This window comes from Echinops telfairi, unplaced genomic scaffold (assembly GCF_000313985.2).
Source record: "Echinops telfairi isolate 266 unplaced genomic scaffold, ASM31398v2 ScPeMD7_7457;HRSCAF=8495, whole genome shotgun sequence".
Lineage (NCBI taxonomy): Eukaryota > Metazoa > Chordata > Mammalia > Afrosoricida > Tenrecidae > Echinops > Echinops telfairi.
The window spans coordinates 18,131,366-18,149,920 of NW_022111357.1; the positions used below are offsets into that span (position 1 = coordinate 18,131,366).

Genomic DNA, 18,555 nt, shown 5'->3' on the forward strand with positions numbered 1-18,555 from the left:
ACACACACACACACACACACACACACACGCACACACGCACACACGCACACACGCAAAGGCATGAAACTGGGTTCAGTCCCGCCTAGCCATTCATTCAATATTTGCTGAGAACCCACTTTGTGCTAGGCCCTGTCCTGGACTCCAGGAGCACAGCGGAACAAGGCCAAATTCTGTTCTCAAGGTCACGAGCTGAAGGAAGAGACAGAAAACGAAACAACAGACGGACACAGACCCATTCTTGGAGGATTAACCGAACACCAGCCACACTCAGGGAAGGCTTCCCAGAAGACAGGATCTTTGGGGTGGGAATTTAAGGCATCGCCAGCGTTCCCCAGCCCTAGACTGTTGGGACCACCTGCCCATTGAAGAAAAGGGAAAACTGAGGCTCGGGGCCAGGCCTCACTCGCTCCGGGCCCAGTCGGCTCGAGTCCGGGGCGGGCTCACCCAACTCGGGGGCGGGGCCTCGGCCCAGGTGCGCAGCGGCCCTTCGCGGAGGTAGGAAGTGTGTCCCCAGCGGCGGCCCGTGCAGCGCTCCCGCGAGACGCTCACCTGGGGCCCAGGTGAGCGGTTAGGGGGGCCGGGGGAGGGGCCGAGCCGGCTGCAGCTCACCTGGTGGGACAGGTAAGGCCTGCACGGGCCTTGGGGAGAGGGGTGGGGGTGCGCACCAGGGCGGGGTAAGTGTGGGGAGACCCCCGGAGTGGTGCTGGGGTCGGGGAGTGTGTCTCGAGACCCGTTCCTCGCGGGCCACCTTCCCACTTCCGGGGTGCGCGGGCCGGGCCGGGCAGCGGCCTGAGCGGGCGCCGGGGCTGGATGGGCGGAGTGGGGTGAGGCGGCCGGGTTCGTCCGGAGGGGGCGCTGGCTTGGGACGGGAGCCAGACCCACCGGGGGGCAGGGTGGGGGTGGGGGAGGGGCCCACCCCGAGGAGCCGCGTCCGGGCTGGGGCCGCCCGCGGGCACAGGCCCTGCAGCTGAAGGGGTGGTGCTCTTCGGAGGGCAGTGCCGCCGCAGGGGCTGTGCTTACCCGGAGTCATTGCCGGGGTCTGGTTCTAGGTACCCGTGGATGAGGGAGTGTCTGGCTGCACCTTTGGGGCCGGAGACAGAGTAGGTGTACCCGGCTCCGTACCCGACGGCTGCAGCAGGAGCTGGGCTGGGGGCCCTCGAAAGACAGGACGTGGGAAGACCGACCCCCCAGAGTGTGCTCGCTCGCAGGTACGAAGGGAGGGGTTGGGGGCTCATCGGTGAGAAGACAGGGATGGGTGGGGGAGCTGGTGCCTTGCTTGGCCAGTGACAGCCTCTCCCAGGTGCTAAGCACTGCACGAGGGCCCTGCAGCGCAAGATCTCGTTTCAGCCCTGAAGATCTCTCTCCCTACTTTTTACAGATGAGGAAACTGAGGCTAAGAGTCTTGCCGAGACCCTATAGCAGGGCCCCTCCCCGATATTAAATTAAATGATTAGTGTTCCTAGGATTTTGGGGGTGGGGGTGGGGAGGTGGGGGTGTGACAGCAGCAGGGAGGTGTAACCTGGAAGTAGGAGGGGCTGGATTTGGCTTCTGGAGAGTTCAAAGCCTGGAGCAGCAGTTCTCGACCTGTGGGTCTCGTTCCTTTTGGGGGTCGAACAGCCCTTTCACGGGGTGGCCCAATTCATAACAGTAGCAAAATTACAGTTAAGAAGTAGCAACGGAAATAATTTTATGGTTGGGGGGTCACCACAACATGAGGAACTGTATTAAAGGGTCGCGGCATTAGGAAAGTTAAGAACCACTGGCCTAAAGGGAAGAGGGAAACTGTTAGGTCCTGTCCCTTCCCCCCAGGTTGAGGCCCCCCACCCCCTTCCCTGACATCAAATGCTACCCTATTACTGATGCGTGGTACCAAAAAAAAACAAAAGTAACCACACATCCTGCCATGGACTCAATTCTAATGCCTATGCTGGGTTTCCAAGGCTGTGAATCTTTATGGGAGGAGACAGCCTAATCTTTCTCCTGAGGAGTGACTGATGGGTTTGAACTGCTGACCTGGTGGTTAGTAGCCCACTACTGCTGGTCAGCACTACTAGGGCTCTTGATGTGTGGTATAGAGCAGTACAAATCCTGCTCCTTTCTAGCTGGTTGTCCACCTCTCTGGGCTTCAGACTCCTGCTCTGTGAAGTGGGATGACAGTACTTTCGGGGCAGTTGTGAGTTATAAATAAGACACACATTCTCTTGAGTTGAACCCTGTTTGTGGCCCATTGGCTGTTGTTTCCCTTAGCACAGCTCTGGGCACACAGCAGTAGGTACTCAATAGCTGTTTATCAGATTCTTTTAGATAGTGAGTCTTCCAGCCTTGGGGGTAGGGGCAGAGCCCATGGCCCAGCCCACCATCAGGAACCCTTTGCTTATACCCCAGATCCCCAGAGCTCAATGTGATGGAAGCAGTGTTAATACACCCACCCTCCTCATCCAGACCTGTGCCCACAAATATTTTTTAAAAAACCAACTCACTGCCAATGAGTCCATTGTGACCGAGAGCAACCCTATAGGACAGGGTAGAACTGCCCCTGTGGGTTTCTGATATGGCAACTTGTCCCTGGAATAAAAAGCCCCATATTTCTCCCTGGAGCTGGCTAGTGGTTTTGAACTGCTGACCTTGCAGTTAGCAGCCCAACTCATAACCACTTTGGCCAGGGCTCCCCAGATGGGCCATCCTGAACGTAGACTTCTCTATGGGGCTGGCAGCTGACTCCCTCCCTTCTGCCTCATCCTTTTGTCCCCCTTTGACAAATGGGATGAAGGACTGGATAAGAATCTTGGAGCCAGGCTATATAGCTGTAAACGGATGTGTGGCTTTAGGCAAACTATTTAACTTTTCTGTGCCTCAATGTAGTCATGATAATACCTACAAATAGGTTTTTCATGATATCTAACACACTCAGAACAGTGTAAGCCTTCACTAGTTAATTTCATTGGACTGGCAGCTCTTGAGTAGGAAGTTCTTAGTATTGCATCCACTTGGGCACATTGTCAGGAGAGACCAGACCCCAGAGAAGGACATCTTGTTTGGTCAAGTGGAGGGGGAGCAAAAAGAGGAAGGCCCTCAGCAAGGTGGATTGGCGCAAGGTGCCTTGATGGTCTCAGGCCTAGGAACAAGTGTGAGAATGGCGCAGGGCCGTGCAGGGTTTCCTTCTGCCGAGCTGACTCGATGGCACCGACCAATAGCGACAGCAGCTGAATCCACAGAATTTAGAACAGCGTCCAACACACAACAGCCCCCCAGTCAACTTTTGTTAATTGAGTGAATGCATGAATCCCTACCTACCTTCACATTGTTCAAACCATAGCAAAGGTGTTTAACCACTGCCCTTCTGATTTGTGAAACCTTTAAGTTCACCTATTACACCTTTAGGAGGTCACCTATTGTAGCTTTAGGGGCTCCTGTGACATAGTGGTTACATGTTGGACTGTGATCTGGAAGGTCAGCAGTTCAAATCCACCACCCACTCCATGGGAGAATGACAGGGCTCTCTAACCTGTCAACAGTGACAGTCTCGGAAATTCACCGAGGCAGTTCTAGCCTGTGCCATAGGATCATTATGAGTTGGCACCTACTCAGTGGCAGAGAGTGAGTGACTATGGCTTCAGTTTGCACACCTTTGGGGGTGGACTCATCAAGCCTGACCGGCCTGGAGTCTAAGTCTTTTTGCTTGCCACTAAGCCTCACTATTGCCATACAGCCCACGCCGGCCCGTGGAGCACCTGCAGGACCCAACCCTATTCCAGGCATTGAGGCCAAAAGAAATCGGACACAGTCCCTGCTCCTTGAGGTTGCGGTCCTTGGAGAGAGAGGCTTCTGCTCAGACAATGGGTGTAGCTAATAGAGAGCCCAGCAGAAGACTGGGTGGAGAGTAAGGAGGTTTCCGTCTAACCAGGGGTACTGGAGGCCCTTACAGAGGAGTGCTTAATGGGGCTTGGAGATATCTTTTCCTGACCAGGATCCCACATTTCCCTTGGCCGTCAGATCCTTCACCTTGTCTGGTGCTCGGTGAGTGTTTGTCATGATTGTACTCAGGTAGGAGATTTGGGGCAGGGGTACTGCATGCACCTCTCTTTCTTGGTGCATTGTGTAGGAGCTCCGGAATGTCAGTTGGTACCACTGTTGGTGATGTTAACTTTGATCATTTGATTAAGGTGGTGCCTACCAGGTTCTCCAGATTGGTGTGTGTCAGATTTTGCTGCCTGAGGCAAGTAGAATGGAATGGAAGTGGCCAGAATGGGGGCCTCGATGGTACTTTGGTGACCTTGTTTAGAAATGTAGAATTGATTTGTCCAGGCACATAGCCTATCAGTGCCAGAACTGGAACTAGAATTCAGATATCCTGAGCCCCCCAGTCTCAGCTTCTTCACACACCCTCAGCCCCAGGAACCCAGGCCATTAAAGAGTAAAAGATTTGTGTTTCCAAAAATTCAGATTAAGAAAGAATAGCTATGGCTCAGCAAACTTTTACCTATGTTCCAGGCCTCACCACAAAGACAGCTACAAAATCGCCCCAGACTCCCTCAGTACATTTATTGGCTCCGATAATGTCTCACATCTCCTTAAAATAAAACCCAAACTTTACTTCCATCGAGTTGCCTTTGACTGAGTGAAGCTTCCCTTTTGGGTTTCCAAGGCTGTAACTCTTTACAGGAGTAGAACGCCTCATCATTCTCCAGAAGAGAGACTGGTGGTTTCGAACTGCCGACTTTGCAGTTAACAGCCCAACTCGTAACTCACTATGCCACCAGGGCTCCTCTCACATATCCTACCTATTCCATTGTATAATTTTCCCCCTACAAAACCAGGGCTAGTGTCTATGGAGTGAGTGAAGTTTTAGCCCTGAGTTTCCTAGCAACCAAGGCGGAAAAAGGTATATCTTGTGACTTAGTTTTCTTGTCTGGGAAGCAGACTAGGGGCTAGTGCATCCCATGGCTGCTTTGAAGGAGGGGAGGGGAGCAATGATCAGTGTCCACCACAAGTCACGTGGAGATGCACCAGTTGAGCCGCCTCTAAGGCTCTGTAGTGGGCTCCCGAGAACGCAGGCTCCCAGATCTTGAAATCTGGGTCAAACCACAGAGAGAACTATCACGCTGGGAAGGAGAAACCCAGTTGTTTGGGGTTTATGGGCACCCTTGGGCCCACTCTCATCCCATGCCTCTCAGAAACCAGAAGTCTGAAGCTTCTTAGGTCAGCGCAGGAATTTGCCTTTGACCTCTGACCCCTTCCTGGCCTCTCTCCCACCCCCTCCCACAGGTGCCTGCTTGCCCCAAACCATGCAGTGAGCAATGCCCCGCCCTGGTCATTCTCGCCCATTATCTGGGCCGCCCCACTTGGGACGCTGGGAGCGGCCAACAGAACAATGCCTGGAGGTGTATGAAGCGCCCCCTCAACCCCCACCAAGCCGCCGCGCCCGCAGGCCAGACCCCAAGGACCCTGGTCGCCATGGGCCCGAGAGCCTCACCTTCATCTCTGGCTCTGCGGAGCCCGCCGCCGAGCCCCCCGCCTGCTGCCTGTTCTGGCGGCCCTGGGTGTGGGACTGGTGCCGGGCTGCCTTCTGCTTCCGCCGCTGCCGGGATTGCCTCCAGCGCTTCGGCGCCTGCGTGCAGGGGTGCAGCCCCTGCCTGTCTGCCAGGGACTCCGCCGAGGAGGCTGTCGAGGCCACCTGGCCCAAGGAGCACAACGGGGTGCCCCCCAGCCCCAACCACGCGCCCCCCAGCCATCGCGATGGCCAGAGGCTCAAGTCGACCATGGGCAGTAGCTTCAGCTACCCAGACGTCAAGCTCAAAGGCATCCCCGTGTATCCCCACCGCAGCGCCACCTCCTCAGCCACTGATGCGGACTCCTGCTGCAAGGAGCTGCTGCCGGAGCCCCCACCCACTAGGCACAGCCTGCCCAGCACCCTGGCCAGCAGCCCGCGGGGCTCCGAGGAGTACTACTCCTTCCATGAGTCAGACCTGGACCTGCCCGAGATGGGCAGCGGCTCCATGTCCAGTCGGGAGATCGACGTGCTCATTTTCAAGAAGCTGACCGAGCTGTTCAGCGTGCACCAGATCGACGAGCTGGCCAAGTGCACGTCGGACACCGTGTTCCTGGAGAAGACCAGCAAGATCTCGGACCTCATCAGCAGCATCACGCAGGACTACCACCTGGACGAGCAGGACGCGGAGGGCCGCCTGGTCCGCGGCATCATTCGCATAAGTACCCGCAAGAGCCGGGCCCGGCCCCAGCCCGCAGAGGGGCGCTCCACGCGGGCTGCTGCCTCCGCCGCTGCTGCCCCCGACAGTGGCCACGAGACCATGGTGGGCTCAGGCATCAGCCAGGACGGTACGTGGGGCCCAGGCGGTCCTGGCTGGGGCGGGGCACGCTGCCTCTTCTTCCTCTTTCCTCTTAGCTCCTCCGCATCACCCATACCCGCCCTGGCCCTGCCCACTTGGGCCCTTTTGGGAAGAGCCGAGTGGAGCCTCCAAAACTTGGGGCTTCTGCTGTCCCTAGAAGACCCTCGGCCCACCTCTCCTCCTATCCGCCTGCCTGTCCAGGCCTCAGCTGCTTACCAAGGCCCAGGAAGCCAGTGACTTTAGATCTATGGCCGGCCCAGGCCAACCAAAACGCCCGAGTACACTGATGCGCAGGCGCAGGCGCCCCTCCCCAAACCACCCCGACACGCACACCCTCTGTCTGTTAAACACTCTTCAACCCTTCCCAGGGTTTGGGGGGTCCCGGGGGTCCCTTCCGCACCGGATTGGGACAGAGTCAGGGTATGTGAAAAGGGGGTGATAATGACCACTGCCTCCCACGTTCCTTCTCCAGAGCTAACCGTGCAGATCTCCCAGGAGACGACTGCAGACGCCATCGCCAGGAAGCTGAGGCCTTACGGAGCCCCAGGTCTGGTCCTGGCCTGATGAGGAGTGCGGAGAGGAGGGGGGATTGTCCTGGGCCCCTCCGTGCCCCTCTCCCAGCTTCCTCCTGGGGTGGGTGAGGATTGGAACAGGAAGGGGTGAGGGGGCCAGCAGAACGGCTTAAAGCAGGTCCCCTGGGAGGCATTCAGGGGCCGGGCCAGACTTGAGCCTGCAGTGACAGGTACCCAGGACCGCCAGACTAGAAAATCTCTGGCCCCGCCCCGGAGCCCAGCTTACTGGGTGTAGAAAGGGCCCAGGGCTGAGCAGCCACCTTGTGTGGTGTGTACTTCTGCCTTGGCCTTCACAACAAACCCCTGGGGTGGGGGGTCGTTTCCCTTTTACAGAGGGGAGCGGGGACACACAGGCCAAGATGCCAAGTGGGTCATCAGCCAGGGTCACGCTGGCCAGCCTCCTGCCTGCTTTCTGCCACAGCAGGCCTTGCCCAGGCTGTGTGCTTGCCCTCTGAGCCTGGTTCCTCCTCTCCCCTCCCCGCAGGGTACCCAGGCAGCCACGATTCATCCTTCCAGGGCACGGACACAGACTCTTCAGGGGCACCCCTGCTCCAGGTGTACTGCTAACCCCTGCTGGGCCCAGGGGCCACAACCCCCTCTGCAGGAAGCACAGCCTGCAGGTTGAGAGGGAGCCCAGGACCCACTCCAGGCCCGTTCCGGCCATGTGCCCCCGAGCACTGCCCAACTCTGGCTCCTCCTACCTTGGCTGACTGGCTCCTGGACCACGTGCATTTCACTGGGCATGGTGTCCACATCTCCACAGCACCTCCAGCTGGTCTGACCCCAGCCCTGGCCTGCTTCTTCCCGCCCATGGCCTTCAGGGGCTCTGGGTCATGGAAATCAATGACTTATGACTACCTTCTGGGATTGAATCCTGACTCTACCCCTACATGCCATCCTAACCAATCATGCAAACTTCTCTCTCCCTGGGGGGGGGGAGGGGGCGGGGGGCCAGGGAGGCTGCGGCAACTAAAAGTGTGCCTTCAATGGATTGGGTTGGGGGCAGAGAGGGCCTCTGTGGAATTGTGGGCAGTGCCCACTCGTGTTCTGAGATGACCTACTTGAATAGTTTCTCTGGTTCTTGGCTGATGTTCTACGCGCTAGACCCGAGTTGCAAGTACAAAGGAAATAGATATATGCCTGGTCCTCCCTGCTGTGACACTGCGTCTGTCCTTTTGCCTGACTGCTGCCTAAGCCAGAGAGCACACAGAACCCAAAGTCGGGCTCCGCTGCCACTTCCTGTGTACGGCAGCAGCGATAATGCCCACCTCCTGGCCTGCCTCTGGCCATCCAACTCTCCTAAATCCTTGTACTTTCCCATACCCTCACCTCCACCCCCACCCCCCAATCCTATAGCCCCTCTAGTTCTCTTCTTGGGGTTCCCAACCACCATGGGATGACGGGCTCCTCATCCTTCCAGAGAAGATTGAGGGCAAGGAAGTCAGTAGATCACACAGCCAGTAACTGGCTCTGGGCCTGGAAAGGCGGGAACCTGGTACTTGGCAATTTGGCCCACAGGCTAGCAAGCTGACCTAGGGGCACTGGAGCCCTAACTGGCCTCAGAAGCATCCTACTTGGCTGTTCCACACATTACATACTACCAGATCCTCTTTCAGTGGGGAAGTTAGGATTCCTCAGCCTTGCATCACCTACACCACTTCTTTTCTGAATCATCCCCTTTGTAAAACCACACTATCCAGTTTGCTTTCACACAGACTGGTCCCTATGACCATAGGGCACAATTCTAACTCCAGCTCTGGCATTAAGGCCCTTTCCTTACGTTCATCCAGGTAGGGTCGCACAGCCCATGACCACGGCTATGGAGCAGGGAGGCTCCACCCCACCTGCCTCTTAATTTCTAAAGGGACACTGCATTCCAGAAATTCATGGGTCACCCACTGCCCAAGGAGTAGGACATTTTTGAAAAGTTAGCATTGACATTTTTGCTATGATGTCTGGTTCCCCAATGACCTGAACCCCCACCACCCTCTAGCCAACACAGGGCAAATGGCATCTCAGCCTGCCTAGGCCTGTCCTAGTGACCAGTTCTGAGGCCTAACATCTAGAGGTCCAGTGAGACAAACAGTGGGCCCATGGACTTGGTACTGCCCTCCTGGCCCGATGTCTGCCACACACACAGCTATTCCAAGGGCAGGGCTCCCAGCCTCTGCTGCTCCTCCCTTTAGAGAAACAAGGGTGTGAAGCTGGCCCCAGGGCTGGACAGCACACCGACCCTGACTGCAGGAGTGGGTCCCTTAGAGATGGACAAGTCCAGCTCATCTTCTGCTTTGCTGGGTCACAGAGACCTTTGAGAACCTATTCAGTATGTTCTAGTTCTATAGAAAAAAAACCCTCAGCTTTTGCTTAGAATTATGCATAGACTAAGTCTTAGTTTACTGCTATTTTAACGAGAAATCCTAGAGGAACTGTATGCACTGGGCTACTGACCACAGGCTAGCAGATCAAACCTACCAGCCAGGAGAAAGGTTAAGGCCCTCTGCTCCCATCAGAAAAGGTGTTTACAGTCTCAAAAACTGGCCATGAGCTGCAAATGATGTGATAGCAGTGGGTTTTTCGGTTTAATGAAAGGGGCAAGTTACGTGGCAGAATCAGGGCTGGAAGTCAGGCCCTCAGTTTAGAAACAGCCCAAAAGGCAATGCCCGGCAGAGAGAAGGACACAGACAGAGCTGGGGAAATAGCTTTAATGTGTAACAGTAGGTTAACTGGAGAGAACAGGACCCCCAGGGACCCAGTCCCGTGCCTGCCAAAGCCCAGGGGCCCCAGAGCCCCAGGGTTAGGTGACAAATGCAGCCGAGAGCTGAGCCCTCAGAGTTCCGGGAGGAAAAGGAGGCTAGTTGAATTTGGCTTTGGAAAAATCCATCTCTGGATGCTGATCCATGAACCTGGCAAGAAGACGACAAAGGGTAAACCAGACACCTTTCTCTCCCCAACCCCTCAAAGCAGTCTAATCTCTTTGGCACCTGGAGGGCAGGGGTGGGGCTCCAGGAGCTCCCTAGCTGGAGGAGGAGGAGATGCCAGGACTGGCCGTTTCTCCTGGGTAGCAATGGCTATCTGTTACTCCTTCCGACCCTGAGGAGGCCTTGCCCTCAGGATGACCTCAGCGGGTGATGAGGGTAGGCAGGCCAAAGCTATAAAGCCATAAACCAGGCTGCTGGGCTTGCCTGCAAGGGGAGGGCAGCCCAAGCCTGCTGAGTGATTCACCCAGGCCTCCACACCCCCCCTCTGAAATGCTCACTTCTTCAGGATCTCCTGTTTCTTCTGCTCCTCAGAGGTGGGCAGCCCCATGGACTTCTGCCTCTGGTCGTACATCATCTTCTCCACCATGCTGCGGGTCTCACTGTCCAGGTCTGACAGCTGGGGACAGGCAGTGACAGAGGGGGTGAAGCTCTGTGGTCACCAGGCCCTTCACCTCCCTCTAAAGCTCTTCCAGCCGGCCAAGCTCACCTTGGAGTTCTCAGGATTGATCTTTTTGGTATTGATCTCGGGGTCACTGGACACCAAGCGGCTCCACCACTCCATTTTGTTGATCTGTAAAGAGGAAGAGAACCATGGAGTGGGGGGCTCACTCTGTGCCCCAACAACCACCCCAAACCTTCCAGAACCGAACTCCCCCACCCACGCGGCCCTACATCTGGGACCCATGCCGGCCTGTGCAGAAACAAGGGGTCTTGTTGGGTGAGAGGAGCAAGTCCCTGCCGCCCTCCCAACCCCAGAAGTTGGAGCAGACAGACATGCAGACAGAGCAACATGATAAGGGGAATGAAGTACGTTTGCGGAGAGGGAGGGCAAGGACCATCCAGAGCAGCAGGGACCTGCTGAGCTGGGCGAGGGTGTATGTGCGCAGGACACTAGCCTCGGGCCCTTGACTCTGTACAGAGACACTGCGCCCTCTCCCTGTGGAGTCTGGCTAAGAACATTAGGTTCTCAAGAGAACAGATTTCTGTTTTACTTATTGTTCTCTCTCTAAAACCTAGAACAGTGCCTGACCTAAAAATAAACAAACCAACCCCCCTCAAATTCTCTGCCATTGAGCCTATGCTGACTCACAGTGACCTTACAAGGCAGGGTAGAACTGCCCCGTGGGCTTCCCCAACTGTAACTCTTCATGGGAGTAGAAAGCCTTGTCTTTCTCCCTCAGAGAGGCTGGTGATTTCAAACCGCTGTCCTTGAGGTTAGCAACCCAACTCGTAATCACTAGTCCACCTGGGATCTCTCAAGTTGGTCAAGTGTCTGTGAATTGACTGAACACACAATGGAAAGGAAGGGGCTTTGGGACTAGACTGTATTTTGACCCTGACTCCACCCCTTCCTGGAGGTAGGAGCTTGGGCAAATCTGAGAGCCCTTCTTCTTGGACCTACAATGTTGTAGGGACTCCGTGAGCTCAGTTGTGTGGCACCTAGCGTGGTCCCTCAGGGATAGGTGACCCTCCCCTCTTCCACCATCACCACCTGGGCCGGAGTGCTGGGTCCCAGGGGAGGGCCCTCGTACCTTCTCCAGATGCACCGTCACCACCTTGCCATCCTCAATGAGCCAGGAGCTCTCCTCCACCTTCACCTCGTTGTAGAGTTCCCCATCAATGATTGGGGCCTGCCCCTTCAGCCCCACCCGGAGGTGCCGCCGCTGCACATCCACCACCACATCCTTTCCCTTCAGCCGGAAGTTCACACGGAAGGGTACCACCAGCTGCAAGGGGCAGGGGCAGTCAGGGGCCGCCACGGGGCTGCCAGGACCCTAGACGGGCTTCCCTAACCTCCACCGCAGTCCCGGCACTCACATCCAGCTCTGACAGGGTCTGGGTCCAGCGGTAATTGGACAGGTCTGCCCCGTTGCCCAGGTTGGGCTTCAGTTTTCCTTTGTCTTTCTCATCTTCCTCTACATCCTCTTCATCCGCCTCCTCGGCCTCCTGCTCAGTCAGGGGTGTTCAGTGACTTCACAGACACAGACTGAGCACCCACAGGCCACCAGGGCCAGCCCCAGGGCTGGCACTGGGCCAACCGCCCCAACTTGGAAGAGCCTGGTCCCTGCCCACTCCAGGTTCTGATCTCAGACTGTTAGACCATATGACAATGGTTATGACTAGAGGAAAGTGGGTGAGAGATGGAGGCAGGGGGCCCAGCATCTCCAGGCTGAGGGAGTTCATGGGATAAGTCTAGCAGACTGGACACCACTGAGGGGCCTTGGCAGGGGGCCAAGCTTTCAAATTAACCATTCCATTCCCTTTTCTATGTTGGAGCCCCCTACTCTCAGGCCAGGATGTCTGGAAAGCCAAACAAACAGTCTGAGGACAGCTCGGGAAGCTGGGAAGCAGGAGTCAGGAGAGGAGCCCCGAGGGGCATGCCCCAAGAGCCAGTCTGAAGTGCCCAGACCTGGGGCACCTTGGGCCCTCTTGCTCAAGCTTCAAAGGCAGTGGGATTCTGTTTCTAACCCAGATCCTTGAGTATGGGGACGACTCTGGGACCAGGGAGGGAGAGGGCAAGCCAGAGGGGGAAGACTGGAGAGCCACAGGGAGCTCCAGACCCCCGGGGTAGCTCCCAGGGCCACCAGCCCATCTCACCTGCTTCTCAGGTGGGTCCAGGATGCCGTTCTTGGGCTGCTTCTCACAACTCTCCGTGTCCTTTTTCTGGGTACAGGGCAGAGCAGTTGGTAGGAGGGTACCTCACTTCCTCACCAATGGGGAATCAGGGAGTGGGGAGTGGGAGCCGCCCACCTGGTCGATCTCCAGCTGCAGCCTCTCGGCCTCCTCCTCAGTCAGCTCCTTGATCTGGGGCCCAGAGACTTCGGACTTGGCTTCCTTGGCCAGGCGGGCAGCACGCTCAGCCTTCTCCCGCCGCTCGGTCTCTTGCCGGGCTCGTTTCTCCCGCCGAGACGTCTGTGCCAGCTGGTTGTGGTGACTGAAGGTCTGAGTGATGAGCTGGGGAGGGAAAAAGACAACATCAGGGCAAGGAGCTGTGTCCCAAGCCTGGAGCGCAGCCCCCACTCTGCCAGCTGGGTGCCTGGCCCAGGCACCGGTCTCATGTCAAATGAGGCCACTCACTCGTTCAGAGGGGTAATGAGCACACCTGCGCAGAGTACCACGGGGGCCTGGCTAGTGGAGTCTGGCATCCTTGAGCTGGCTCGGCCACAGTGGTCATTCCTTTTGCAGGTGCAGCCTGGTAACCACGTGTCCCGAGAGGGCAGGTGGGCAGCCCGGGTGCTCATACAGTCCTTGGAGCAGCCGGCTACCTTCTCACAGCTTCAGATTCCTCACCTGTGAGGAGGAAGCCTTACCTTCCAGAGTGGGGAGTGCTGAGGCATGGGTCTTTAGTGAAGCTGTTTCAAGCACTGCGAGAATCCATCCAAGCTCTCAGACACCCAAGGCCCTCCCCGCCTCCACAGGACCCATAGCACCACACCCAGACCTGCTACCGCACACGAGCTAAGGCCAGAGACACCGTGCTTGAAGAGGCTACTCTCATCTTTCTGCCAGCAACCCCCAGCCCTCTCTCTCCCACTGTGCATGAGCTTCCTGGCTACCAAGTGCTGCCTGTCCCTACCTGGCTGTAAGACCTTAGATAAGCGAGTGGCCTTGACTCTTTCTAAGACTCCGTTTCTTCCTCATCTATCCCAAGAACCAAACGTCACAGCATCTATGAAGAGCTGCATAGCCCTTGACACAATACAGACAGACAGAGTCCTGGCGCCTGTGGCCTGGCTGGGGCAAGCAGGGACACGCCTTCTCCTTGGTACAGTGAAATGGGCAGTAGCCACTTATCCAGCAGCCCTCCTGATCCAGTCTTTTGACCTGTGCCACCTAAGGTTGCCTCTCCCTGTCTCACTCGCCTGTCACGTGATCAGTGGTCAATAAACCATCCTTCAAGCACCTTGTTGAGCTGGAGCTGGAGGGAAGGAGACATCTGCAAGAGCTGGGGCTCCCATGAGTCTCAGGCCACCAGGGCTGCTCAAGGGCCCCCACACCCTGTGGCTTCTCTCATCAATGCCAACATCCCACCCCAGCCCCATTCATGCCACAGTGAGGCGACCCACACTCTGCCGGGTTAAAGGACACCCAAAGGTCTTCTCTAAGCAAGCCACGTGGAGGGCAAGGAAGAAGCCTCCTGAAGAGCAGAACTTCAGTTATGGGAGAATCATGCCCTTGGAATTCTACTCCACCACCTAGCCTGGGGCCCAAGTTCCCATGGGAGACCTTGGACCCAGTGACCCAAGAGCAATGAGGCCAGGGTCCCCATCTCCCAACTCTAGTGAATCAAGCCACCTCCCTCCTAGCTGTCCTGTCCCTTCCTGGTGCCTGGCTGTTACCTAAGTGGTTAGGTGAGAGCAGAGGAGGGTCAATCGCAGCAGCCTCTGCTTCTTCCTCCCTGTCTCAGGTCCAGCCCCAGCCAGTCGGAGACCCCTGGTGGCATGGTAGCCCACCCAAAGGTGCCAGTCAGCAGTGTGTCAGGGTTAAGCGTTTGTGCCTAGACAGTTTGGGGAACCATGGCCCTGCTGGCTGAGAAGTGGGGGAGGCCACCTGAGAAGACAGATTTGAACCCCAGGGGGAGCACCTGATCAGAGGCAGCCTTGAAGCCAGGATGAGGCGATGGTTCCACAGCCCAGCCCAGGTGGTGGGTGATTTCCCCCAACTCCCCCGCCCTGAGGAATTCTCCTATCCCCCATGCTGAGAACCCAGTGGGTGGCCAGAACCCTCAATCAAGGCCCTGTGGAAGCCAAGACTGACAGTCAGGGGACAGCAGCGGGGAGGGAGGAGTGAAGAGCGGCAGGTCCGCCTCTGAGGCACGCAGACAAAAGGCCTGATGATGCAGCCCCTCGGACAGCAACGGGGACCACTGCTATGCACCCCAGCGCCAACCCACACCCACAGGCCAGCCCCCTCAGCATTTTCTCCTCTTCCTGGGTGGGGTTCCCAGCTCAAGGTGTGACATATGTCCATCTATCCATCCAGGTGCCAAGGGAGAGACTGGACAGTCACTGACTTCAATGGAGTCCACGAATATGGCCCGTCTAAACACAACTCCTCAAGTGATGTATTTGAATTCGGGCCTGTCATCCCACTTGGGAGGGTGTTCTCTAAGATGAAGGTGGGATGTGCCCTTCTTAGAGGTGACCCTACTAGAGAGTGGGAGTTCAGTCACCACCCTTTGTTTGCTTGGGCATCCGGTCTTTCCAAAGACAAAAGCTACACTGTAGCTCGTCCTGGGTGCAGAAATGGTTATCTCAGAAGCAGAAACTGAGAGAAAAACCTCAGGTCCATCTCTGTCCAAAGTGGTGGAGGCCGAGATCAGAAGTGGCACAGGAACTAAGGGACAGAACAAAGAAGCTGAGACCAGAGGCCTAGTCAAGAAGCGATGAGGCAGAACCAAGGGGCAGCGGCCAGCCTGTGGGACTGGTAAGTGTCAGTTCAAAATGAAAAGGAACATACGGGGATGTGGGAAGGGAGGACACTTTCAGACATGGCTGGTAAAAGTGAATTATTGGCACCTTTAAAAGGTTTTTATTACTGAATATTTCAAAGTTAACCAGAGCTTTCAGAAGGGACACCCGCCTAGCCAGCCAAATCAGCTGCATTCACCCTGGTCATCAGTGGGTTGGCGGATGTCGCAGCTCAGTCACTCTCACTTCCAAGAGTATTGCCAGCTCAATGCTAATTTTCCAGCCTTTGAACTTTCCATTTACTTAAGTCTTCATTCATTTCCTTCCATATTTTATTCTTATCATATAAGTTTGATATTCTTTTGTTAAATTTACCCCACAGTATTTTCTGTTGTGCGAGCTCCCAAACCACTTCCCTCACTTACAAAAATGTGCTAAGAACAACCCCCCCACCGTTGCAGAACTACTAAAGCAGTGCCACAACCCTTTCATACAGTTTCTCATGTTGTGGAGACACCCAACCATACAATTATTTTCGTTGCTACTTTGAAACTGTAACTTTGCTACTGTGATGAATCCAGGCGACCCACAGGTTGAGGACCCACAGGTTGAGAACCACTGTACTAAAGGGTTGTGCAGAACAGGGCAGAGAAAGCACTAGCCTATAGCGGCACTCCCATAAATGGCAGTTTACGTCTCTCTCCACTCCTGGTCCTTGGCATTTTACTTCTGCTAAAGGTCACTGCTATACCAAAGGAGGACTGGGTGTGTTGTTCAGCCCAGAGGCCCCAACACTTACCTTCTCTGCCATCCCCTCTTCTCCTCCAATGAAAAAGTCAGTTTTGCGGCGAAGAAAGCTAAAGAAGGTGTTCACAAGCTGAAAGACAAGACAAGATAGAGCTATGGAGATGCCATACAGGGAGGCCCTCGACTGCCTAGAAGCCAACTTCTTGTTTTTAATTTAGATTTTTAAAATTTTATTGGGAGCTCTTACAGGTATTATAACTCATAATTCAAGGAGATCAGCATAATTTTCCAATTGCTGCCACCATCAGTTTCAAAACATTCTTTCTTCTTGAACCATTATTTTATATATATATAATTATTATTTTGCCATATCTTATGGCCCAGGGGTCCTCAAACTTTTTAAACAGGGGGCCAGTTCACTGTCCCTCAGACCCGTTGGGAGGGCCGGACTACAGTTAAAAGAAAAAAACTATGAACAAATTTCCTATGCACACTGCACATCTTATTTCGAAGTCGAAAAACAAACGGGGCAAAAACACCCAGCGGGCCGGATAAATGTCTTCAGCGGGCCACAGGTGGCCCACGGGCCATTGTTTGAGGACACCTGTGTCATCCAGTGTATTCACCTACAATTCTGTTATTCATTCCCCTGGAATGGGGTTATACAATCATCGTTGCCATCAGCTTCCCCTACCTCCCTAGAAGCCACCTTCTTTAGTCTAAGAGGTAACAGGATGTAACCATTCCTCCCCTGAAGCCTCTCAAAGGAGCCATCTCCCTCCTCCTAGTCCCCTTGGCCACTCCCACCAGGAGGAAACAACATAACTTGTTCTAAAGTAGAGCTGCCCAAAGTTGGAGAGGCAGGGGGGCGGGGGCCAGGCGCACAGGAATGATTCAAGAGATGCTGCAAAAGCAGATATCCACACTGTACCCTGTGATGGGCTGTGATATGCATGTATTATCTAGAATCAAGGTTTTCTAGCCTACCATGTCCTTTTCAGGAAAAAAAACCAAAAATCAATCAGCACCCTTTGGCAATTAAAAATGTCTGTTGTATAGCCCTAATCTAACTTTCCATGTTGCTACTTAAAATAAAAATTTTTTAAAACCAGAATCGTAACAGTTGGTCCTCACCATTCACCAAAAAAAAAAAAAAAAAAAGGTGTGGTCATCAACATGGACTGTCCTCCTTTAAACAGATGCTCGTCAGGGCAGGGGCAGCTTTCTGTTCACCTCTGGATCTCCGGGCCCCACCCCAGAGAAAGTCTGGCAAGCAACAAATACTGAGCGAATGGACAAGCAAGTTATCACTCTGCTGTAATTCAGGAAAATAAGAACCTGTAACTAGTTCTGTTGCAAATGCTAAGCAAACAGGCTTGGAGAGGTGGGACTGTCCCAAGCCCTCCAGGGGGTTGAGCACCAGCCTCCTGCTCCCCTGTACACAGCCTACAAAGAGCACGTGCTACCATCATCCGCCACGCGCAAGCTCGCTCGTCGGTTCGCTCCAGCTTAGGAGGGGGATGAAAATCGCCACGTTTGCATAAGAGACACCCTCCAGGAACGACCACCTGGGGCGGGGCGGGGTCCGGGGCTGGAAGCGTGAGTGAGGCCTACAGGGATCCGGAGACTCGAGGGAAAGGATCTCAAGGGTGGCGTTCTGGGATGCCCCGGGGCCGAGTTCGAAGCCACCGACGGGCACGGAGGGACTTGAGAGGGGCGAGCCGCACGGAGTGGGCGGCCCGGCCGGAAGCCGAGGAGGGGTGGGAAGGTGGGGGGCATCCCGGCAGCCCGCGAGGGGCTCTCGGGCCTCCCAGGGCAAGCAGGGCTGCGTGCCGGACCAGGGTCGCCTGAGTGGGCTGGCAGCGCCGGGCCGACGCCGCGCGGGCGCCTACCTCCTGCACGCCCCCCTCGTGCTGCTGCGCCATGGCCAGCAGCATGCCGTCGAACCTCTCCTCCTCCTGCTCCCCGCCCATCGCGCCGGCCGCTCGCCACGCTCGGGAACCCGCGGACCGCACTCGCGCCCGACGCCCCCGGCTCCTTCAGGCCGCCTCAGGCCCAACGACTCGCGCCCTCCGGCTTCCGCAGCGGAGCAGGAAATACGCCGCGCCGCCCCGCCCCTCCCGCCTTCTCCCCTTCCCTTCCCGCCCTCCTCCGGGCCCGCGGCCACTCACCGCGCGGCAAACGGCCCGCTTCCGCGGCCATTGGTCGGCTTTGCGAACCAATCAACAAGTGCGTCTAGGAAGGGGGCGGGCGCAGACGAAGACGCCGGAGCTTGGCGTGAGTTGCCATGGTCACACGATGCTTTGGAGCTTTCCAGAAAGCCCTGGGCTCAAAGATGGTGGGGGTTGGAAATTTTAAAAGGACAGACGCGTTCCTCTGCCTTGTTCCCAGCCTGTAGAACGATGCAACAGAAATCCCCTTATCGGTTTTTGGGGTTTTTTTGACAACTGTGGCCCAGAAAGAAAGAACTTGCCAAGGACAGCCTCTATCGCCCTGAACC

The 18,555-nt window shown here is 55.9% G+C and overlaps 2 protein-coding genes across 3 annotated transcripts; one reads left to right on the plus strand and one right to left on the minus strand.

The window, feature by feature from the left end:
- Positions 1-1,059: 1,059 nt before the first annotated feature.
- On the plus strand, positions 1,060-7,856 carry KDF1 (keratinocyte differentiation factor 1). Of its 2 annotated transcripts, none has more exons than XM_004705072.2 (4): positions 1,060-1,208; positions 5,266-6,336; positions 6,820-6,894; positions 7,404-7,856. In XM_004705072.2, the coding sequence occupies exons 2-4, from the start codon at positions 5,298-5,300 to the stop codon at positions 7,484-7,486; spliced, it is 1,197 nt and encodes a 398-aa protein (XP_004705129.1). In that variant the 5' UTR covers positions 1,060-1,208; positions 5,266-5,297; the 3' UTR covers positions 7,487-7,856. The 2 variants fall into 2 exon arrangements, with proteins under 2 accessions (XP_004705129.1, XP_045155096.1); XM_045299161.1 differs by lacking the exon at positions 1,060-1,208 and adding an exon at positions 3,931-4,017.
- A 1,747-nt stretch (positions 7,857-9,603) lies between these two features.
- On the minus strand, positions 9,604-18,112 carry NUDC (nuclear distribution C, dynein complex regulator). Its single transcript, XM_045299138.1, has 9 exons — positions 17,948-18,112; positions 16,108-16,185; positions 12,649-12,852; positions 12,496-12,561; positions 11,716-11,844; positions 11,430-11,624; positions 10,385-10,468; positions 10,176-10,294; positions 9,604-9,822 (listed from the first exon to the last, which is right to left on the minus strand). Exons 1-9 carry the CDS (start codon positions 18,026-18,028, stop codon positions 9,771-9,773), a joined length of 1,008 nt encoding a protein of 335 aa, XP_045155073.1. The 5' UTR covers positions 18,029-18,112; the 3' UTR covers positions 9,604-9,770.
- Positions 18,113-18,555: the final 443 nt, after the last annotated feature.